This window comes from Spea bombifrons, chromosome 4 (genome assembly GCF_027358695.1).
Source record: "Spea bombifrons isolate aSpeBom1 chromosome 4, aSpeBom1.2.pri, whole genome shotgun sequence".
NCBI classification, from domain to species: Eukaryota; Metazoa; Chordata; class Amphibia; order Anura; family Pelobatidae; genus Spea; species Spea bombifrons.
Window position 1 is genome coordinate 70,370,125 of NC_071090.1, and position 25,369 is coordinate 70,395,493.

At 37.9% G+C, this 25,369-nt stretch overlaps 1 protein-coding gene across 1 annotated transcript; it reads right to left on the reverse strand.

Moving 5' to 3' along the window:
- Positions 1-1,277: 1,277 nt before the first annotated feature.
- Positions 1,278-24,275, reverse strand: PRRT4 (proline rich transmembrane protein 4). Its single transcript, XM_053463715.1, has 3 exons — positions 24,191-24,275; positions 17,537-18,479; positions 1,278-4,558 (listed from the first exon to the last, which is right to left on the reverse strand). Exons 2-3 carry the CDS (start codon positions 18,402-18,404, stop codon positions 2,625-2,627), a joined length of 2,802 nt encoding a protein of 933 aa, XP_053319690.1. The 5' UTR covers positions 18,405-18,479; positions 24,191-24,275; the 3' UTR covers positions 1,278-2,624.
- Positions 24,276-25,369: the final 1,094 nt, after the last annotated feature.

Genomic DNA, 25,369 nt, shown 5'->3' on the forward strand with positions numbered 1-25,369 from the left:
GAAAATCCAACCCCAGTGAGCTTTGCAAGAATAACTTGATTGGCCCTGTATAATGTATTAATTACCCTGGGAAGAGTTCCTGGAAGCCACGTCATCCGCTTAACTATGCATTCTGCAGAGACTGCGTGGCTCTCTCACATTTAGCTTTTATAACACCTAATAAAGTGGGTTATTTGAAACCACAACTCTCCTGCAAATACCTGCTTTAGTGCATAAACCCCAATTTGCAGGCTTCAGGAAAATACTTCGTAAATACGGCATCCTAACTGCAGCCTGCATTGAGCTGATAAATGAGTAACCTCTTGCGTTGAGGTTTACACTAACTGTTAGTATAAGGGAGAAGATTCTGTAACATGTAAAATGTATACACATTTAAAATTATATTGTTTAGCAGCAGGCTGGTGGATGTTTTCATTTGTACTTTATTTGCTTCATGTATATTGTTTCCTGAAATCTGCTCACTGGGGGGGGAAATCCCAATTGAGTTGGGGACCACTACTCGGTATATTAATGTATATAACTATAAACATGTTTATAAAATATCTGAAACAAACAATACTCTTATGCACAATACTGTTACAATTTTGTTTTCCTGAACTGGTGGACTCCACAAATACACTATTTTCTTCCACATCTAGAGTCTGAAAAATACTTTATTAATAAATCATTTCACTTCCATTCGTTTCAAGACGAAACACAAATTTATGGTTTCTTGTTAATGAACTGTAAAAACACATTACCTCTGTTTTGTATTATTTCACACAAGTGGAATGGAGGGTAATGTATATGCAAGTATATAATGTGTGTATATATATATATATATATATATATATATATATATATATATATATATATATATATATATATATATATATATATATATACTGAGACCGCCTAAATCCACAGAAGACCTGTGGTTAGTTCTCCCAAGATGTAACAACCTACCTGCCCAGTTCTTTAACCCCTTAAGGACAATGGGCGGTCCCAAAACCCATTGAAAACAATGCATTTTGTCATTAAGGGGCTCTGCAAGTGTGCCTATTAGGATTGATGCTGCTTTGAAGGCAAAAGGTGGTCACACCAAACATTGATTTGATTTAGATTTTTTTCTGTTCACTTTGACTTTGCATTTTGTTAAAAAAACCAATCAACTTAACATGTCTATTTTTGAATGCATTCTTACATTACAGCATTTTTTCCACACCTGACAATGATTTGGACTTCTGGTCTTAAATGTAACCATTTTGCTTGTGTGGTACTGGGTGAGAAGGTGAACTACCCGTGGAGCTTATTCACATTATTTCAAACAATATTGTAGGTGGTCACTCCTATAAGGATGAAGCTTTTCCCAATCCTTTACACCTGGCCTACATCTCTTGTCACTTCAGAGGGACCATGGCTTGCATCTGCTCCCTTATTCTGCCTTCGTTTCAACTGAGCGGATAATGTTGACTTCACAAATATGAAAAAAATACATTTACATTACAGATTTCAGCATTACACTGTAATATTTTGTTTGTGTAGCCAACATGTTCTACCTCTATTGTCCTGTCTTTCACTTTCAACCTTTTGTGTTACTAAAAAAAAATATTTAAAATGTATGTGACCCTTTTCTTAAGTTGTTGCCAGAGGTTTAGTGCACTATATTGTGTACAGAACACAAACGGCTTTATGTGCGGATAAATATTAATCTTGTATAGCACCATATGGTACTAGCAGTTCAGGAGCTGAAAAGGGTATATCAATATATTCTATAGCTTACTTGTACAACTTAAAATCATGACATAGTAAATATTCCCTGTGGGTATAGGACATGTTCTTAAACTAGCAATTGCTTTTAAGACCCAACATAATGTAATATTTTCAATGCATTCTTTTCCCCCCAAATACCCAAGTTATTAACAGTTAACATGTAAAAGAGAACCTGCTAGCCTCCTCACTAGTACTCAATGGGTGTAATTACAGCGTGTACAGAAAATAATTTAAGAGCGTATAAGGAATGGCAGTAATATATACTACAGGATTATAGGGAGCAATTCAATAGATTCTATGGAATGGGGCACATAGAACAACACCAGATGTTAGAAGCTAAATGCAGCAACATGATACATTTAAGGAATTAACTAATATGGTGCTACTGGATGAGTTCTAATAGGTGTTGTAACAGGAATAATAAAATGCCACAAACAGCAATACAATCACTTATAGGGAAAGGCTATGTAGCTTATTTGGAAAAGCAGCTTGGCTAGGATGTTTTTATTTTTTTGCAGGAGTCAAGTGGATTTTTAGCCCACCCCTTCCACAGTCTGGTTGTTCCCACCAGGTATCTTGGTTGATACAGAGTTGGAAGTAGGGAGAGCTAGGGGGATAGCATTTAAATAGCAGCACACAGCATTTCAAGGATTTTGAGCAACAGCAGGGCTAAAAGTAAGAATTACTTGACATGTATATTAAATCTTTGCATCAGCTCAAAAGCATCAACAGAACACCATGAATCTTAGCAAATAATAACCGCTTCTGATGCTTCTTGAGAATTACTGTTTGGTTTCAATCTCAATTAACAAGTCCTCCCAACAGCCATCAAGTCATTTTTTTCCTTTCCTACCAAAACAATTTAATTATCTTCAAAGGTCAATAGTGTCACTTTCAACACTCAGGGCATCAATGGGTCCAAACACATCTTTGAAATCCTCTCTCAATGTGTTTTCTGGCTGGCATGTAACGTCCAAGGACTCCTGCGATGGGGGGGACAGGGTATGGTAAATTCCTTGCGACTGCCGACTAAGCTCTGGTTTCCTATCAGCGCTGTAACTGGAGGTGCCTGCATGCTCGGGACTAGAACACAGAACCAATGATGATCCATCAAGAGACATCTTGTATAGAGAGCTTGTGGTGCTCTCACCTCCTCTAAATGTTCCTGAGGAAGGGGTTTCTGTGATATCCTGCCTGGCTGTGCTGGGTGCTGGTTCTACTATTGGCAGACCTGACTCTATCTCCATGCAGGAAGAAGTCCGATAGAGTCCCCTGTCAGATGGATTTTCTTTGAATACACCATCTTCTAATTGCGTAGTGCTCTTTATGGTGAGAGACAAACTGCTTGATAAGGCAGTGCCATGGAAAAGGCTCTGGGGTATCAGAGACTCACTGAACAGTGCCTCATCAATGCTGCGACGTAGATTTATTGGAGATGGTGGCCGAAAATCCACAGTGGAGTCACTGTCTATCTGAACACTGATGAATGAGGGTGTTTTTGATCCATTGTATAAACTCAGACCGGGTACTTCAAGACTTTTGCTGCTGTTGTATATCAAGCTCAATTCATCGCCAACACTCAGCCGCTTCTCTACAAGTGTGTAGAGTGGAAAGAACTCGGAGTCACTCCTTACAATAGTGTCACAGATCAGCAACTTCTCATGCTGGGATGAGGCCCACTGTGAGTTTGTAGGCAGCATGGACGTCTTCATTGTAACACGGCCAGGAGAAAGTCGGAATAGCTTTGTCCAGCAATTTGATCTCTCTATCTCGCTTGTACAAAATATGGGATAAGCACCTACTATAGCCAATGGTAGGCATGTGCCTACTTCACAAAGAATAGAACTCAACTGGAAGGCCCACCATGGCCAGGGACCAAATGTAACAGAACCACCATAACCTATTGCGTAAAGTATTGAATATAACTGTAGACCTGAATTCAAAAGTCCAAAAAATGCAGACATCAAAGCAGACCAAGCTGCTCTGTTCCAGTCTTTTGAATCTGCAAATGGGCACCCTCTTGTATACTCAGTTGGAGGAGCAGAGCTCTTGAGATCATAAATTTGTGTGTTTTGTGTTTTTGCTAAACAATAAAAAATGAAAAACGAGAGTGACAGGAGAGCAGTTAGAACCACATACACTCCTCTCGACACAAGCAGTAGGAAGAGGAACTGATGCAAGATGTCCACAATTACCACTGCTCCTGCAGAGACAGCAAAATGAAGTAAAGCTGCAGTACTCAGGATGCAGAGTCGGGGAAAGCTGGAGCTTGAATGCTGCAGGCGGCACCTTGAGGAAAGCAACAAGAAGGCAATACTAAAGCTTGCTGTCATGCAAGGAAAGGCCAAGTCGTGCAGGACCATTGCAGTAAAAACAGGGAGTCTGTCTTGGTGGCCATATGCATCATAAAACAAAACAAAGGCCCGGCTACTTCCAACGGTGATTAACAGTAGGTGTAGGATTGCAAAGTAGAAGGTGCCTGGTGGACATCGAAACACTAGGCAGAACAGGGAGAGAAGGGCAAGTAGAGCCACAGTCCCAAAAAATCCCACAGACCCATAAACAAGAGCTTCCCAAGCAACCCCCCAATCTGCCACAGATGTATTCCAGTCCGCTTGTAGAGTGATGAAGATTGGTGGGGAGAGAAGATTAAAAGTCTGTCCCTGGAGAGTAGGATCCACTTCAAGTAGAGAAGGGTTTGAAGATGTATTTGTGAAGTTACAGTTATCATTGTCAGGATAACCACAGTCCCTGAAGGAAGTAGAATCTTCTGTTGTGGTGTATCCATCTGAATCAAGATCAGCATCTGCAATAATGAAACACACAACATCAGTGTAAAAAAAACAGATATCTAATATAAGATCATTCTAGACTAAGAAAGTAAAAGTGCTCTTATCTAAGGGTTAAACATTAATGTCCTTTTCTACAGTAGAAAGAAAAAATACTTTGAATTCAAATATGTTTTGCTACGCTGAAATAACAAAGATATATTGCTCCAATTAGCCCAGCTTCCAGGAGTAGGTAGATTTAATTACAGTGAGTCAAAGCAGAACAATGAACCAATTTGCTGTTCAGAATTTTCATTATACAGTATATATTTTTTTAATTTGTTAGACAGAACATTATTTTTATGTTTTTGCAGCCAAATATGCTATAGAGTATTTTTTATTAATTGGCCATCATTGTCCTTGTAGTCCATCCAGAGATCTACCCGCTGGCTGTCTGTGTTATAGTTATATATTTTTCTCACTTAGTTGTGAAGCATATTTTTTTTTAGCAATGTGAATCCATGGGAGGTTAAGATGAATACTTTCCCTGAAATAACTAGTTTTTAAGGTTGATATGCGAAACCACGCTGGCTACAGCTTGTGGCTGACCAACATTCCGGCTTTAGTATAGGTTGTAGTGTCCTTTATAGAATTTGTAACCTTTTCTTGTGATTTTTTTTTTAAAACCTTTTTTTTTTTTAACCCTTTTTACATTATGTGCAAGAGGTAACATTTTCTATAGAGTAAGTCTTCTACCAGGTTCTATTTTTCTTTTCTTTTTAAATGTTTCAGTTGAGTTCCCAGCAGTTCACACTAGGAGGCAACAGTCAAAAAAATACTTGAAGATAATCTTTTTCTGTCTGTGAGAGACATGTCATAGCATAAACAGCTGCTACTATGAACTAAGCACAACCGTATATGGCTGTATGTGGTGTAGATGTAAAACATAATACTAACACATTTTATTAGCTCAAAATAACAGCTGTCACTCCAACATTGACAAATTAGCAAAATAAATAGCAAAAGGATTTGGCCTCCAAATGAAATGGTATCTGTTTTATCTTGTGTTTAGTGAATGAATGGCAATACTGTGTTTTAGTGGTAATAGTATGAATGACAGTATTTTAACTAATTACTCCATGTTTCTGTATACAGGAACTTAATTTTGTTTTTACAATAGCCACTGAAACATAATGTGATCTATATATCAGGCATGATTATCTCCAACTGCTGTAGACTCCAACTCCCATTCTGCTCAGACAGAGGTTACCCGTCCCTGATTCATATCTACTGCCTACCTATAAGTCCTTTATGAAGGCATCACAGTTATGGTAGGCACTGGTATTGTTTAACAGCAAAGAGAAACTATGCCAAACTTGCATGATACTTAAACTTGTGGGTGATAAGCATCTTCAGCTCTAGTGGATGCCATGAGATATACAGAACTGGTATTTGGGACTACATATTCATGGGTATTTAGGAGCAGTCTGGACATCATACGCATGTTAATGCAAATGGTCACTGTGTGCTTCTTTTTCGTGGTGTCACCCTTGCAAATGCATGGGGGAATTCTGAAGAATACTCCAATAAACATTTGCCTCTTTGCCCATCCCAAGCTATTTCCCGTGTGTCACGTGTGCTAGGCCAAATACAGCCAGTGTTGGCTTGATTAACACTGTAAGCAACACAGCAAGAACACTGCTGAGATCCCTGTATGCATGCACAGAAAGTGCTACCACTGATTTCAATAGGGACACATTCCTGCCACTAATTGGCTGCTTCAAAAAGCCAATCAGTGGCAAGAATCTTCAGATCACAGAGTGGGTGGAAATCTGCAACTCTGTAGGTGCAGCTTCCCCCTAATTTAAGTCATTTTTTTTAAATTTTATTACTTTGAATAATGCATATGAAAATATTTACAAGGTACTTTCATATACATTGTTTGTTTAGTGAGAGTCCCCTTAACTCTAGTCTTGAGGGAGACATTTTATTTTTGCTTAGAGATGTATAATGTTAAAAGAGGTGTGATGTCATTTCATATCATAAATAATCTTAAATTATTATGCAATGATATGTCTATGTACTTAATTCAATGCTGCTTGCTGCTATAGTTCATAACCTTCATGGTGTCCTCTGGCAACGGGGCCCTCCAGTGTAACATGGCAACCGTTCAAGCCTGTCACTATTAAACACATTTGGGAGCAACTAACTGCCAATCTTTGCTCAAGGAATAGTGATGTACCAGAGTGATGTAACAGTATGATAAATCATTGCCAACATTTGCATACATATCTCTCAAGAGATCAATAGTGTGTCTATTATTAAATAAATGTGAAATATTAAGTTATTATGTAACATAATTACTGTAAAGTGCCAAGTACTCCTGTCAATACTGTATGAATAAAAAGATACCCAAAACAGTAACTAACATTTGCAATATGTTGTTCTAGAAGAGTAGAATTGGTAGGGAGTCGGGAGCTGTTTTCCTCTTGGATAAGAGAGCCTAAAATCCACATTTTTCCTGAACAAACATTTTGACTAATGAGGACTTCAGGGAAAATTTCTTGACTCAATACAGTTTCAATCAAATACTGCAACAGTAAACCTCACGGGGAATTGCTGACAACGCTTTCATTTTTAATATTAGAAACACTATATTTATGTTTGTTGCGGAGAATACTGCTGAATTGCTAAGATTCTGTTTTTAAAGCTACAGAAGAGCAAGTAATGTTACATTTGTCCTTTAAGTATTGTCAATTTAAATATGCCACCTCAGCTTGTAAAGTAGGTTATAATTGCTTCATTTATCAAACAGATATTGAGCATACCTGGAAAATAAGCTGACTTTTGAAAATGTTAACCATCCTTTCTGCAGGGATTCAACAGCGATTTACCACATAAACCCTCATATACTAGATATCCTCAACAAAGTCACCTGTGCTCAAGCAGGCATTTGAATGGGTATCACCAAATGTATTGTGAGGCATTGGACGAGCCATCTTATAATTTTTGTTTACTTGAATCTGGCCCTGCATCCTAATACCCTACCTGTCACACTATCTGTCAATGTATAACTCACAAATATGGAGAAGACTTCTAAAATGAAAGGTGACATTTGTGCTCATTTTTTTCCAGGGACCAGTGCTGAAAACAATGGGGGATTACGAACAAAGAGTGATTCTCTTTGAAAAACATGTAGAAACATTACTTGGTTGCTATAAGAAACCACCCATTTAGCCTTGAACCAAACAGATCTGTAACTTCTGCAGGACAAGAGGGGGAGCTGCCCCCAATAGTCCCAAGGTAAGTGGTGCGCTTGAGACGCCTGGAGGCAATGCACCTCCTTTCAGTTCTAGAAGCAGATGTGACGTCAGTGTGAGTAAGGATCTCTGCTTGCCCCAAGTGCTCCAGTTACAGCCCTGATTTTTGCTTCACTCTCTGTAGCTACCTGTCCCAATGAAGTCACTCAGAAATGGTGCTAGGTTCTCTACCCAGTAAGTGTCTCTTGACATTAGTTTCCTTGTTAACCTCATCCCTGCTAGATACATTGATGCTTCCTAGGATGGCTAGGATGAAAATGCACTTCAAAAAAAGGGACAAACTCACAAAAGTGTATCTCGCAGAAGTACAACAGCTTTTAATGTTTTGTTCAATACAAATATTTACGACGGTTCCTAGTGCTATAATATTCCCATTTTAGAGGTTGAAATGCAAACTAGCACCTGTGATAATGGAATTGTCACAATCACAATCCAGGTGGTGCCATATGGAGAACTGTCATCTTACATTGAAATGAAGTTATTTTTACCCTATAACAGAACACAACTCCTCCAGGTAACAGATTTGTCCCCATACAAACATGGAGATCTTTTATGCATGAATGTTACATGTGTTTACTTAAAGTATAAAGGTGTCATAAATCTAATTGTATTTCACGTTGTCTTTTTTAACACACATATTATTTGGTTTACAATTTAACACCCAAAGCGTATATTTACTTTTCATCTAACCAACTATCAATTTTCACAGTTGTGCTATTACTAAAAAAACTATAACCTGTGCTTTTTGATATGTAATCAGTATAACTGTTCCAGAGATATTTATCTTCTATTATCCATTTTATATGTACTATTATACGTCAGGGAAGCTGAGATCTGTGGTTAAAGGTTATCAAGCTAGCATTTGTAAGCTTCTCCGATATGATTCAATGGGGAGAAATAATCATGCAGATCTATAGAAAAAAAGTCAGATAAATTTCCTTTTTGTATATACATAAGGTGGATTTCAAGTACAAGCTCATAGTACGCTTTGACTTTTATGATTTTTGGCTGGTCCACATGGTTGTATTTGCTGATCATTTGTTTTTTTTGTGTGATGGAATTATGTGATGTATTTAATATACAACAACAGATTTCAATCTTTGCTTAGAAAATGAAATTGCCAAATGTTTGTAAAATCTTTCCGCAGATAAGAACCATTTGGTCCATCTCATCATTTTTTTGGTTTCGTGAAGAGACTGACCTTAATCAGTCCTTGTTTTAGAATTAGGATTGGGAAATAATGTTCACATTCCACATCTTGTTTCACACTTGCAGGTTTGTTGAATGCAGATACTATTTCCAGATATGTTACAAGATGAAGGGGAATAACAAATACGCACCCACTCCTTATGTAAATCTGAATTGCTGCAAGGCTGGTTGTTAACTTAAACAGCTGAAAGATTCACTATTAGATGGGTAAGTGGTGCTAAATTATTATTGTTTCACAACGATTATTGTTTGAAGTCACAATAATGTTCACAGGGCTGATCTTGCCAGGTATCTGCAGATACCTCTCACCAAAGCTTCCTAGCTGCCTCAAGGGTACAGACCTCTGTGACATCTTCAATATGGGGCACAGAAGGACCAGATGGCCAACTTGCCTTAGGTTCTATGCGCTGCCTCTTGTAAGTTCAATTGTCTGGTCTTTGCTTATCCAGAAGAATATTGTACCTTTCTATAATGTGCTGATTGTATTGTTTTTAAGGCATAAACATCCACCATTGTTACCTATGGGGCATTACAGTTTACTGAACTATCTGTTCTCGATTATCTGCAAGAATAGTGAAAAGCAGTTACCAAGCCTCAAACGCAATCAGATGCAGTATCTTTAAATATTCTAAAAACATGGCACATAAAGAGTAATTGGTGGTTCAAAAAAGCCAAAAAGATTATAAGTGATTGTTTTCAGTAACATTTAACTGAAAGCCTGAGACTGTTTTGATAGCAAGTTATTACAGTGAGTGCCAGTGATGGATGAAAAAAAAGCATCCGCAACACCCGTCTGTGTCTATATTACTGTATGCACTTGGCTGGAGACAGAGAAGGACAAAACAGCCATGATTTTATCAGACAGTTATATTTCCAGACCACCCAAGCGGCTGATTTCACGCTAATAGGGGATGGGGTCAGAACAGTTATATCTCCTCAATTACACTCTTAGTAAAATACAGGCAAGCAGTTGGGGATGTTGGCTAGACACCCAGATTTAGAGAGGATATATCAGCCCTCAACCTGAATTCAATAAGACAATTGTTCCATACACGGAAAAAAGAGAAAGACCAAAATAAATATTACAATGTCCAATATTTAGAAAGAACCACAAAAATATTTGTCACCTGTTGCTCTGTACACAATATTTGGTGTCTGTATAATATGTGCAGTTCTATGATGATGCTGATGATGCACTTCAATTACTTCAATTACTTTTTATCTTAAAGCAGAACTGTCACTATACAGAATATTACATTTTGTACTTTGGTGGACCAAATAAACCTGTTTAATGATGTATATCTTCTACTAAGTCATTATTATAATTGGAATTAGTAGAATACAGCCTTACATATAACTCCAAAACATTTATGGTGGGTGAAATACATAAAGTGTAAGATAGGTAGTTTTAATAGATTAATTTAATTATGTTAAAAGATCTGATAATGAAAGCTCCCTTTTAATGGCTTGTTAAAAGGTTAATGCTTTAATATGAAGTACGTAAGCATTGTGACCTCAAAACAGAGGAAATAGGCTGGCTCCGGTTGCCCCTACATGTAGGGATTCCATTTAAATCACATATTTAATAAAAATAAACACTAGAAATAACCTATAAATCCAATTTATCTTCCATTACAATATGTTTTTGTAAATCCAAAGAAGACATCCAAAAGATCTCATGATCTCTTCCTTTTAGAAATTATGCAACAAGTTCATAGTTGCCAAAGTTTGAAAAAAAATCCAAGGACACATCCAAGTACAGCTATCAATTTCTTACTTGAAAATGTACCACACCCACTGCCCAAAGCCCCACCCACCCAGCACACATAATTTAGCTCCGTCTAGTTATTATGGTCCAGATTATGGTATCAGATTATATATTCTACTAACACTACCATACATCCTTGGGTATCTAGTAGAATCATTTGCAGCACAGCATCTATATGAGGCAGGTGGACCAAATAATATTCTGGCTCCTTGGAGTACTTCTGCAAAAGAGCCATACCACAGACTATGTAGACGGCCTCTACCCTTTCCTCCAATCGGGGGAGAGGGTGTGCATGGAACGCCTGGTTAATAGCGGACGAAGAAAAAAGATAGAACAAGAAGAGGCAGAGAAGAAGCAAGGCTGCAGGAAAAGACACATGGATGCAGAAGCGGTCAGCAGAGAGGGCCCAGATCTCATCCCTGCACTCCACGCCTGGGAAAACTAAACAGTTGGCAACTACAGTATGCAAGTAGAACAACTTTTTCTTTGCATATAATTGATAAAAGTATCTGGCTCAGACTGAAAAATCTTTAGAGATTCTCAGCTACTCAACAAGAGAGCAATCGTTTATGTTACATGAAGCCAGCTACTCTAACAAACATGTTTATTACCATAACTAGAGAGCATTCACACTGCGTAATTTAAAATGACAATGTTTTGGAGCTAAAAGGTTTGTGTTATTTTGGTGTATTGCAGTAAAATTGCCCATAAAATAATTTACAATCTATTACAGAAGCATTATGAGACATAGAGAGCAGTTATATAAGATCTCTTTTGGCACTTAACATCTTAGAAGAAGTAGCTTATGGTTTCCAGCTACTATATCCCCAGAGAATTCAAACACAAAGCTCTATCCAGGAATATTCTTAACTAATCAATCTTTTCCACACTCTCCACAGTGTCAGTATGTGGTTGGGGAGATCAGAGATTGGAGACTGTCACGTTCTTGGACCTGCTGCCTTAGGCCTACTCTGCCTAGGCCAGAATATGTTGCAGCCTGTCCCTGTTTCCTTCCCCAATGGCCCTCTTTTTCAGGTTCAGAAACGTGTCTACATATTAACTTGTTATTATAACACACACACACACACTTCTTTTTTAAAAATTATTAGTTAGTTAAAGATTCTTGAGGGGCCCATGAATGAGGGTATGGGATACAGGAAGCCAGGAGGTACGTCTCTAGCTGCTATGCTGGGTATCCTTCCTCAGACACACCCCTTTTCTTTTAGGGCAATAGTGAACCATCTTAGGGCAAATAAGAAACAAATGGAAAACTTCATGTTTGCTAACTACATGACACACTTTCAGTGTACTCTAAATAACCTCTTCATTACCTTGCTTATTCCTTTTCTACTTTATTAGATACAAAGCATTCAGGGGCATAACTTAAAAACCACAGGGCCTTGTTGGGAAAATTGCTCCAAGGCCCCACGATTTCACAAGCAACATGTCACGCATTGGCACATTTGCCCCCAGTCAGCTTGTCTGTGCCATCTTTTGCCGCCAGCTTGTCAGTGCCCGAAACAGCCTGCATGTGCCATATATTCAGCCTACCTGTGTCACCTTTGCTGCTAAACAGCCTGTCTTTTCTATCTTTGCCTCCCCAAACACTTACACATCCATGATAACACACAAACATTTCATTCTCATACACATTCATGCTTATATACACTTCAATATACATTCATGTTAACACAGAAACTTATACATACATTTTCACATTCATTCTTACATACTCCCCCCTACACAATAGCTAGCTCACTCGCTCCTTCCTTCCCCTTCACACGCCCTTACCTCATCTGCAGCCTTCTCTCTGGTGGCCTAATGTTACCCCACTCCATTCCTGCCTACCCTAGAGTCCTGACACAGATGTGACCCCTGCAACAGTGGTTGTTTGAAAGTGTTTACTGAGATGAAACGCTCAATAGAATGTATTTTGTGATGGGTGATATGGGTGATTTGGCATATGCTTTAAAGATTTTGGCCACTTCCTGAACACTTTTTACTTGCAATTCCTCATAGAGCCACCAAAATGTCTTTGGGTTTTTATTACTGGGCCAGCTGGCTGGCCCTACCTTCTTGACTCAGTGTTCCCATACCCTGAACTCAATTTTATATTTTTTGATGTTCTAGCATGCTTACCTAACATCATGTACGGATCAAAAGCTGCCGTCTTTCAAGTTAAACTGTGATATATTTTTAGACATTATAAATGAAGGTATATGCATTTTGACACAATAAAAACCAATCAGTTATTTTGCTGATTATCCTGTCTTGACCCTAAAAATGAAGGTAGATGAAACACACTTTAATCTAAGACTTTGAACAGTACATTTAAATGGAATTTAATTACAAAACCTACAGCTTTACCTTCTTTTGATCAGGCACACCCATAATCTGTACTATTGTGCTATACCTTGCCCTTCTGTTTATTTGTTGTGTCTGAAGAGGAGGGGAAGCTGTGGTGGGGGTTGGGATTGTGTACATTTGTTAGTATTGAATGGGTTTTACTCATTCCTACCCCCCCCTTCCCCTTAAGGCATGTATAGAATTATTCCAAGACTTTTCTGAATTTTTTATCTAAGTTAAGGATAACACCCAAACTCAACATAACACTGCCCCTAAGCATTAAAAGATGTAAGTTCCTCCTGCGCAGCCTCTCATTCGTAAAGCATTCCTTTCTTTATATAAATCCTAAACTAATACCTCTTCTCATATTACCAGCCCTGATTTTTTCCTTTAATATAAACATAGCTAGAGGAGATCCCTAGAGTTTGTGTCACTGTTACTCTGTGGCTTTGGGATCAGATCAATGGGTCATAGGTCCCTTATTATTTGTGTCACTATATTGCCCTGCAGGGACAGTGACAGATTGGTGGCTGATTCATTTACAATATCAAAACTCTATTAAATTCCCACTGAATGGATTTGATTAAATACATGAATATAAAATAAAGGATTGTTTCTCTGCTAACAACGTAATCTAATTATCAGACTGTTCCAGGTTTTAGGAATGACTAATGCCTAAGAAATGCAAATATAAAAATGAATGGCCAATTGTGAAAATAAGAGTACAGGATTTTTTTTTTATTACATTTCCCTTGTAATAAATAAATGATATTACTCTGTCTATTAGATTTATATAAAATGAGTTTAACCAAGAGTCAGGGGAAATGAGCACTAAACCTTACTCAAATTTACCAATACTATTCATATGTTGGAATTAAATAATTTTCAAGCAGAACTTATTTTGTTTCTTTTCTTTCCTTTTCTTTTTTTGGATTCAGGTGTTCAGATGTAACCAGACATACTTATGACAGATATACGTTCCACAGGATAGCGTTGCAGGTTAAAGAGGAAATCAGATCACCATCAGGTTGGTGTTAAGACTTAATATAATATTATAGAGAGGTGTTTACATGTTTGGTGTAAATTCTTGCTTCATTAACACAGAGATGTGAAATGTATATGTTTAATGCAATATGCCTGTTCGCCAAATGTCTTTCTGTTTTGTGATGCAAATGATGTCTGCATTCAGTGGAACCAGTCCAAGATCTTAATCTATGTCCTCAAAGGGAAGCAATTAATTTAATAATTAAGTATGTATACTGCCAGCGTAAAGAAGTGCCATTGGCTTGAGTGTTTGCAGTGTGACACCTCCGTGTTTAAGAACCCTACACAAAATTAGTATATAAGAAACAAAATCCGACCTATGTGTAACAGAGATAGATCACATTGAATAAGGCCAGAGAAGCCGAGTGTGCCAGTTTTGCTTATTTATTACACATTAACTTCACCTGAAATTCCATTGCTCTAAAACAAAAGGACCCTCAAATGTTTTCCAATTTAGATCAAAGAAGCGCCTTCCAAGAAATAACTACACACTGATGAAAGTGGACCGCATTTCCTCTGAGTAATTATGGTGCAAAAACTAAATCACCATGCAATCCCATTTGGACGTTTGTATTAATAAATATTTTTTAATGAATATCCTTTTATCTATGAAACTTGGTTCAAATAATGTATTCATTCCACATGGCTTAGGTATGAATACACATGGTGTACGGCTGTGTAAAATGTTGTGGTTTTGTTTTTCAAATGACTGAGGTTTAGGCCTTCCATCATGAACAAGCAATATAAAATTAAATAATACATTAATGTAATCACTTGCACCATGTGTGTGATACAATATGTTGGACAGAAAACATGTAGCTTACTTTATATTTATTTATAGAGCGCCAACAGGCATGGATCAGGGAAGATTTTAATGATGTGGAAATTGACATGTAGGTTATCATTTCATCAGCAGAAATGACACCATTTTGATTTGTTTAATATATGAGATCATCAGGAGGTCAAATGCATTTTCTCTTTACATACTTGTAAACAGAAAAGCTTGGATTTAGAAAATGATTATTTTAATCAATACTGCCTGATTCTTTCAAAGTAATGTTGAAAGCAAAACTAGACAAAAAACACATTTATGTATGTAGAAGTGGTCATGTGACATATACGGTATGTCACAATGCTTGTAACATGGTAGCAGGGTTATTCCTGCAATAATTTCCCCAGGAGCAGAAATCATACGTTCTGCCCATTTTAGCTCAGTTCCATTACTAGACACGATTAAATTATGAACAGGTTGGAGCTTTTCGACGGCCTCTTGGTTGTGTTAGCCTATGTGCCTGGAACGCATTAGGAGGATGTTTATTTTTGTTACATTGTATTTTATAAATTGTAATTGTAAGAGGACCACACCTGATGTCTGGGAGGTTCTTCATATGGGTATTCTGCAAACGCAAAGGCCTTAATCAGCCACGAGAACTAGTTAGTAGGCTATTTACTAGCCCATTCTTCTTGGCTATTTACAGACTGATATTTCTTTTTTTTTACTTTCCTTTTATGTTATAGTCAAAAGTTTAAACAGACAGACTATCGCAATGTTCTGGTGGTTAACTACTGTAACCATTAACCTACAAATTTTAGTATGTCTTAGCCTAGAAACACTGCAAAGCCAAGGCATTTCAAGCACTTACTGCACACTGCAGTGTTAGTTGGCCGGTGTTTACATAGAGACTATGTTTATATGCACAGCACACATTGTATATAATAGCGAGCACCCCCACCCCAATTACAACCCACTACTCCTCACAACCTCCTCCTTCAATCAACACATGGCACTGCATCCCACTTTTCACTGACACCTAGCACAATAACAAAGTGTCTATTCACACATTGATCTAAATACACACACCTATGGAGAACTTCCCTTCTCTTCACATTCACACAATCGGAGAATTATAAGGGAGAAGAACACCAAATTATAACACCAATTAGAAAGGTGAACACCAAATGACTTATCAGGCTACTTCCTTTTATCTGTCAAGTTTAAATTTCAAATTCGTAATGAAAGTAGCCATCACTCTCCTATGATTCCACACCTACGAGTCGTCAAACATTCCTTTTAACCCTACTGTTTATATTAACATTCCACCAATGTCAAGATGTCTTCTTTTTCCAGCATTACCTTTCTCTGAAAGATACTCGCTATTCAACTATTAAACTCACAGGCTGCCTTTAAAAATAATCCTTCTGCTGTATCAGCTACACTTTTTCTGTTTGAATAACGTCTTGATGGGTTTTGTAATTTATAACAAGTATCATGTTAGCAGTATTAAAACATTTCTTCTAACACATTATTACCATTCTGGTGATAGTGATGCTCTGTCACTGGTGATCCAAATAATGTAAATAGTAGCAGCTTTCTATCTTCTGCAAATACCATATTTCTATGAAGTGGTATTCTGCTGGCCTTTGTTTCATTTTGTTTTTCTTTAAAGATGTATATGTTTATTTCATATGCTGCTTTATCAATTATTCCTTAATATATATTTCATTATGTACTGTGTACATACGATTGTCATACGATTGTCAAACAGGGATTTCTGTGCTCCTACATATTCATTATGAAAAACCAACAATACAAAACATGAGTATATGTTAAAAACTGGTAGGGTACGGGCAGAGTAAATAACTAAACAGTGAACAGTAATATATACAATAGGCAAAATGTTAGGGGGATGACAATTATTAGAATAAAGCAAGATCACAAAATAGTATAACCAGGAAAGAGATATAAAGAAAACTGCTCTTGGCCCTTTGGGGGAGTAAGAACAACTCACCCAGTGGCCGATTCATGGGTGAACTCTGGAGTGCACCAGTGCCTGAAACAGACAAATTATCTTCCCAAACCCAGCTTACTAAGGCAAGTGTTGGCCTGAAGCAGTGAGGTTGACATTCTGGCCTTTACATTCCAGGAAATAAATATGTGGTGAAGATGTCCAAGTAGTACAGGGACAGGACATGTCAGACCACCTGTACTTACATACACAGACCCAAAGTCTATGTTTATACACATAGAACATACTTAGTTTTGTTGAAGTAGCATATCCAACCTCCACTCACACTCAACAATGTGCCAGGAAAAATACATCTGTATATCCAGGCAGATGGAACTTTGTGCTTGCTATTCTATTAATCTCAGTGTATGGATATAATATGACCAACATGTACAAATAGCATTGATCAGTGAATTTATGGACTTTACCAAGCGATATGAAACTACTGTGTTACTGAATATACAAATAAACTATCTACACATGCTATGGCTGCTTCTAAATATTTAGGTTACTGCTATCTGTGTTCATATTTAGACTACTTACCAGATGTAACAGCTTTTTCTGTCACTATAGATGGTGATATGGAACTTTCCTCACTGATTTGTTCCGTCAGCTGCCCATCTACATCCACTGAAGCTTCAAGATTGTCTCCAGGATTTATTTCTGTTGTACCAAATGCTTCTCCTTCAGTGACTAACTTCTCTTCTAAGTCATCCACATGCGAGGACAGTATAACAGGTGATAATTTGCTTGGTTTTAATTCAGGCTGCTGGGTAGCTGATCCTCCTTCTGGTGACGGTGCAAAAGAAATAACATCTGATAGAGAGAAGCTTTCTGCTGCAGTTGTAGACATAGTAGAGTCATCGTTATGAATCAGCTCTGAGAATGGTGGAGCTGTATTTGAGATTAGGGTTGCCTCCTGAAATGTTTCCAGGGTGATGTAGACAGCGTCAGTGGTAAAAGATGAAAACTGAAAAGGAATTTCAGACCCACCTGTAGATGAATGAGAAACAGGCACGTTTGAAGGTTCATTTGTAGTAATTTCTATTGAATGTCCATTTGCTGGTTTATGTCTGGATGCAGTTTGCAAGAGAGAACCATCCTGTGTCACTGTGCTGCCTTGAAGCACCAAGTCTATTTGCAGCTCCTCTGATTTTGCAATTGGCACATCATGGGTAGCACCATTTAATGACTGGTCATCATCTTGACTTCCAACAGAGGATAGTACCTCATTATTCTGGAGCCAAATAGTAGTAGCCTGGGTGGGCAAATACCCCTTCAATGACACAAATCCTGTTGTAGGGATAGCTTGTGGTATAACTAGGCCTTGGGTTGGCTGCACCTCTTGAGAACTGAAGTGAAATAATGTCAAGAGAAAGATTTCCATAAACGTCCAATGTGTTGAGCCCATGATCTTTCTTCTTAGAAAAACATTTACTATGTAAAAATATATTATTGCAGGCTCAGTTTTCCATGCCGGGTATAACTGGAACAAGAAGAAAAAAGCATTTAGCATGTAGGTCTGAATTGCCTTGTTACTAATAACTAGGCCCTTGGTTAACATGTATCTGTGTAAACATATATATACTGCATATAGAAACAGAGCACAGTAAGATCTAAAACTATTTTAAATCTAAGTTCTAAGGATCCCTATATTTCATGTTGATGGTCTAAAACAGCTGTCCTCAAACTGTGGTTGGTGGGCCACCAGTGACCACCACAAACTTTTAAGGTGGTCTTGAGGATAGTTTGGAGTAACTGCACATAACAATGTAGAAATCTGGCCAGTGGGTCTAAGAGGCCCCCAGACACAAAATGTTTTCGAATCAATGACTTAAAAGACCAAATTATTGAACATAAACTGAGAGAATGTGACCATTGAGAGCCTTGGACACCAGGCAGCTGCTACTGCTGCTACTTTAGCGCAGAGGAAAAGAAAATCCTGCTAAGACTCAGGTAAAATTACGGTATATAAAAATATATTTTAATGTTTCTTCCAAAATATTGATATATGAAAATCAAATTGTTTCCATTTACTGCCAGACATTAGTTTATTTTCAATGTTTGGCTCCTGAGGCACTGTGTAATAAAATAAGGTACTTAAAATCATAATTATTGTTTTTGTATTAGCTAAGCCGGTAGCCTAAAAACATCATTTATGCACTTTGTCTATTATATTTATGTTCTATGCTCTTATTATCATACACTTGGACTAGAGCATAATGCATTGGGGATGGGACAGAGCTAAAATATTAGGCCAAACATGGTGGGTAAAATAAAGAAGTCTGACCATACAACATTGTAATAGAACTGTCAGATCAATGGATGAATAGTTCCTTATCTGGACTGCCATTACATCATTTGTGTTTTTGAAACAATGAACTGTAGGTGCCACCAGTCCGTGTCCTCAGGGATTAGTGCAGCATTCCACTGTTATCTTATAGAAGAACCCTCCTGACCAGGTTACATGCTCCCTTGTGCGCAGGGACCTGTCTGAGCAAATTCTACATTCCTTCTCAGCTGAGAGGGGGAGAATGAAAGCCCTTAAATACACACATACCCCACACCTTATCTTCTAGATTGTAAATTCTCAAAGGCAGTGCTCTCACAACCATTTGTACCAGCCTGTATCTGCACATCACTGCCTGTAACCTAATACATGTGATGGAATCTTTGTTGATTTGAGAATGTAGAGTGTAAGGAGTTCATGTCATTAACAGAAGCAAACAGATTTATCACATAAGATGAAATTTACAAGAGAGTTGAACATTTTAACATTTGGTAAGTACAACACCGTGAATTATCAAGGGCAACCCCCTGTGAGCTTTTCCTGCCTAAAGAGTTCAACTTGATCTGCATAATGCATTAGGTGTAGATTATACAGGGCCACCTCAGCCCTTCTTGCAGGAGAAGTTCACTATGTATAGTGAGATCTTGGAGCTTAACTGTTTAAGTCTCCTGCACATCAGGGAGAAAGATTAGACCATTACATGCAGCCACATATTCTAGCCTAGGTTGACCTGATTCAGCAATAGATCTTAGCATTAAGACGAGTGGCCGCAGAGGGGAAGCTGCCATGGGTCAGGCCTATGACAGCCCCCATTGTAAATGCATCACTGTATGCATGGACGGAGAAACACCTGCAGACATATATTTTAGTGTTCGACCAGATTACCATAATCATCTCAGGTAAAGTGCTCAAGGTCCATCTTTCCTCTGTTGCTTGGCCGCTATTGAAATCACACATGTTTTTTTTATTTACATATGTGTATCATTCCAGCTGCCCCATGTTTTATTATTTACAATCCATTTCTTGCATGTTTTTCACCCAATAATTTTCCTTTAGCCCCAGTATTACTCTCTTAGACTCTGCAACCTCCATCTTTCTTTTTAGCTACATGTCCTTTCTCTTTCTTTGAAATCATTAGTAGCTCTCTGTACCTCAAATACCTCATTTCTATCAATTGGTATTATGCTGGCATTTGTTTCATTTTGTTCTTCTTTAAAGATGTGAGTTATATATCTATATTTCATATGCTGCTTTATCAATAATATATCTTTCATAATGTACTGTGTTCCCTAATGCTTTAATGTATAAATACTTGTTGTCTTGCACGTTCTTTGTATGTATAGTGGTTTAAAGTAAAGGCCTGTATTATCTTATGTATATGAGCCCTGCTTGTGATAATGGTATCTTCTTATGATAACATGAATTTATGTGTAAAATGATCAAGGAATTAGGAGGACTGGCGAGGACAAGATGGAACTCTCAGCGTTTGACCCTGATTCTTTGAATCTTAAATGGGCTAATTATCATGGTCACTCATTCTGGTGCAGAATTGTTTATATGATACTCTGATGTAATCCACACTTTGGATATGCGACTTTGCATCTTCATTACAACTATTTAGTTGGCAACAACATACAGTCATTACATTGGAATCTTTGTCATTTTTAAAGGGTTAATATTTGAAGCTTTTCACGGTCAGCTTATTTAGAAAGTTCCAAGTATAGTCATCCCCAGGTGACCTACTGTCCCAACCAACATCCCAACAGTCCTGCAGCCCAGATACATTGAGTTCCAAGGTGGTAAGTGATATACCGACCCATTTGGTATAGCTTCAGAATCCTGATGAAACATGTTTTATAGTGGCTCTTAAATCTGAATAGCATATGTACTGCTTCAGAAAATTGTGAATAAGACTCTGTTGTTCATATTACACGTCATTTATTCTCTAATACAGTATGTTTTGCAGCAAAGGAAACTAAATCTCATTCCACTCCCTCAATCCATATCTACGAGTTGCAGAGTCTACAAATGTTATAAGGCTGAAACCAAAAGTGTTTTCCACTTGGGTGCCATTTGTTCTACTACTGGCCCTGAACGGATATTAAAGGGGGCAGCATGGTGTAAAAGTATAGATAACGCAGGGTTTGCCCAAAAATATTCCAGCATGGGCCTCTCTGCCGCATGTTTCATAATCTACACAATTAACTTTTTGTGAACAATCCACATATGACAATTGCTCTTATGTACAATTAAAACCCATTTGTAGTATGTATGACATGTACAGTAATACACACAATACCCTGCCATTAAAATGAAGTAGAATGTGTAACACATTAAGTAGTGTGTGCCATAACAAAGGGAGCTGTATGAATTTGCAACACATAAAGAGCTCCATTATTCGTGTTATCGCTGCTGGGAAGTTACTTTGAATGATATTTGAGTGCTAATGGTCTAGGTTGTGATTGTGTTTCCAAGGAATGCTCTTCAAATTCAGACTTGAAATTCTTCATGTTGTATTGGATGGCAAAATAGATAAATGAGGTGTAAAATTTGGACTGTCGTTCACTATTCAATAAAAATAAATCCAACCCAACTTTAATCCGTGCAAGTTTCCACTGTGACTGCTCTGGTGTAGTGGGTGGGCTGCTGTAACTTTATTGTGGAATAGAGTTAAGGCACATAAACAAGCCTTTCAAACACCAACACACATATGCATGGCACGAGTTTCAAAAGAATTATATTAAACTTGGCAACTTGCATTTTTCTGATTATTCCCCTCCCTGAAAGCACTAAAAGTCATCTCATAACACACCCAGGGCTGTATATTCTGTAGTATGGCAATGATTAACAAAAAAAATGCCTAATACTCTGTCTTTAATTATAGTTTATTTTTCCTTGTGCGTAAACAAATCACGCACAAAAGATTAAGTTTGTATCTTTCAAAAATAAAGAAACATTCAGTTATTACTGTTCTTACAGTAAAATATGCTTAATTCAGACAGAGCTGTTAAAAGCAAACAAAAAATGTTTAATTCTGTTCCAACAATCTATCATTTGACAACAAAAAGGGGAAGATAAATAAACCCATAATCTCCTTAGACATGTTTTTGGGTCTGCTACTGTATAACAGCATCAACTTGGGTTTCATGCATTTGATTCACATACGTGAGTCGTATGGTCAGTGGTTGCAAGCAGCAGGTATGTGAGTGGTACGGTGTGGGGCTGCAAGCAGCAGGTATGCGAGTGGTACGGTGTGGGGCTGCAAGCAGCAGGTATGCGAGTGGTATGGTGTGGGTCTGCAAGCAGCAGGTCTGTCAGTGGTACAGTGTGTGGTTGCAATCAGCAGGCATGTGAGTAGTATGGTGTGTGGTTGCAAGCAGCAGGTATGTGAGTGGTATAGTGTGTGGCCGCAAGCAGCAGGTCTGTCAGTGGTATGGTATGTGGTTGCAAGCAGCAGCTACGTCAGTGGTATAGTGTGTGGTTGTAATCAGCAGGTATGCTAGTGGTATAGTGTGTGGCCTGCAAGCAGCAGGTATGTGAGTGGTATGGTGTGTGGTTGCAGGCAGGAAGTATGTTAGTGGTATGGTATTATTAAAAGGGAGCGCCATTCAGAGCCAATGTACAAGTGCTGCTGAAGTCCATGTTCATAGACTGACTGAGTGAAGGCCCATGTGTTATGTGTTTTATGTGTTTATGTCATCCCATGCTACAAAGCATTATGACTTAAAAATAATAATTGAAGAAGGATATTTGGACACTTCAGATGCACCGCCAACCTATCAGTAACAAAATATAATATGTATGTATGCAGCCAGGGTATATAAATGTAAACAAGAACATAATACATTAGCTGATTTAGATTCAAAGGTATGATAGCAGTTACACTACCTGGGTCTTTTGCCACTAGATTGTAAGGTTTAAGGAATATGGGTCTTCCTTATATATATATATATATATATATATATATATATATATATATATATATACATCAATGATCAGTCTATATTTCCAGGCCAGCATTGGATGATGTCACTCAGGACACCCACCAAAATGCTTAGTACACATGGATAAAATGCATAACACCTGAGCCCATATAATATAAAGTGTAATGTTTCTGTAGAATTACATATAGAGTGAGCAAATGCCCATGGGGTAATGTGGTACATAAAAATCCATATCACCTTGGTGCACCCCCTATGGAGTAGTAGTAATGTGTGCCTAACACTGTAATCATGACATATGTAATACATAGCACAGTGCGGTATCTGTAGTAAACAGAGCCCAGTATAGCTATATACAGAATGTAATGTGATCTTTAATTGTGTAAATCATGGCATATATGTAATATATTGAAATATCTCTTACACTGAGGTGTATGCTTCTTGGTTGTGCTGATCTGTGTTTATCTGTAATATACAGATATGGAAGTACATCTAGTGTGTAGAGATAACCTAACCGTTAACATACATAAATCTATGCATCTGTTATATGTGTTCCTGTACCCTGTATACGATCTGCATTACATGTCTGTTACATGCACATATGTATGTGTCGACACACAGCACAGGGTGTATTTACTCCACATCAGAGTGTGTGTGTGATGTAGGGACTATGTGCTTCCACACCAAGGATCGATGAATCAGAAACCCGTTCCCAAGCATTGCGTAGATCAGAGATTAGAACGTGCAACATAAACATCAGTTCTGTGCCTGCAGTCTACACACACGTAACAGTGTAATGGAGTATGCGTACCCCTATGGAGCATATAGCTGCAACGTGTGTCAGTGATACATTACAACGCAGAGCATCCATGTCACAGGGCAGTGTGTGCGTGTGATGTATTCAGAGTGCAGGCAAAATGCCCCTTTTTACGTGGCAGAGAAACGAATACAGAAGGCATCACTTACCCATGCAGATCCATAGTGCTGTCTCCGCAGCCCGCTCCATACTGTGCTCTGCCTCACAGCTCCACAGCACTGATTTCCATTACTAAGCCAGACCCATCTCTGTGGACCTCCCTCCCCCATAGCAAGTTTCCCTCCCCCCTCTCCTATACTGTCTGTCACTATCTTTTTCCTCCAATCAGCTCTCTGTTGTCACTGTCACACTCTCTGCAAACCCAGCGGGGTGCATGATGAGCATACCTGGGACCTTTATCAATGAGCTGACCCTAAAACTCCTCAAATATTAACCTTTTAATAATCCAGCACAAAGCTTCTATTGACGTGACTTGTTCATGGTGGCAAACAAATAGATCTAGTAAAGGTGCTGTTGGAAACAATGACTTCTAAGGAGGTAAAGATAATCTGAAGCAAAACACATATATTCAGCCACAGGGGTTACATCTGTGATAAAACATACCATGTATGGTATTATCAACTCAGAGAAGAATATAAAAGAGTCAACTCCATACCCTGAGAAACCATTCATTTAACCCAGGGTCAGACCTTGGGTATGTTGATGTGAATACAAGAATATGTAAGTATACATAATTAATGTATGTGGTAAAGAGATTGCACTTAACAAAATGCAATTGTGTCATTAAATAATATATATATATTCCCATTGTACAGCGCTGCAGAATATGATGGTGCTATATAAAACACTTCATCATAATAATTCCAAAATAGTATAAGTGCTTAATGGAAACTAAGAAAAATAACTATAAATATTTAATAAACATGAAGATTACATAAACTAATTTTCATATATAACATACTTCACTAAGAGGGTGTGTAACAGTCTTCCATCAATAATGTATTGTGAAACACAGACAGCATCATTATTTAGGCAGGGGGTTATTATTAAAATTATTAATTCATATTACAGATTTCTAATTTTCATTAACTAATCTCCTGCCCGCAGCATGGTTGGCTACCAGGTGTCTGGTTGTTTGCAGCGGATCTTTCACTATTATGTTAATAATGAAAATGGACCGAACCCAGATACAAATAGTAGATTTCCATTTAAATAGGACGCTTATATAAAGGACAAAGGGCTGCCTGGACACAATGGTGCATAGATACCTACTAAAACGAGATTTTCCTGTATAAAACAGGACAGATAGCCACCCTGGTGTGAGGAAT

Coding starts and splice junctions, on each gene's coding strand:
- PRRT4 (XM_053463715.1), bottom strand. CDS start 18,404: ATGGGCTCAACACATTGGACGTTTATGGAAATCTTTCTCTTGACATTA. Junction 4,559..17,536: donor AGAAAAAGCTGTTACATCTG/GTAAGTAGTCTA, acceptor TCATTATTGCAG/ATGCTGATCTTGATTCAGAT.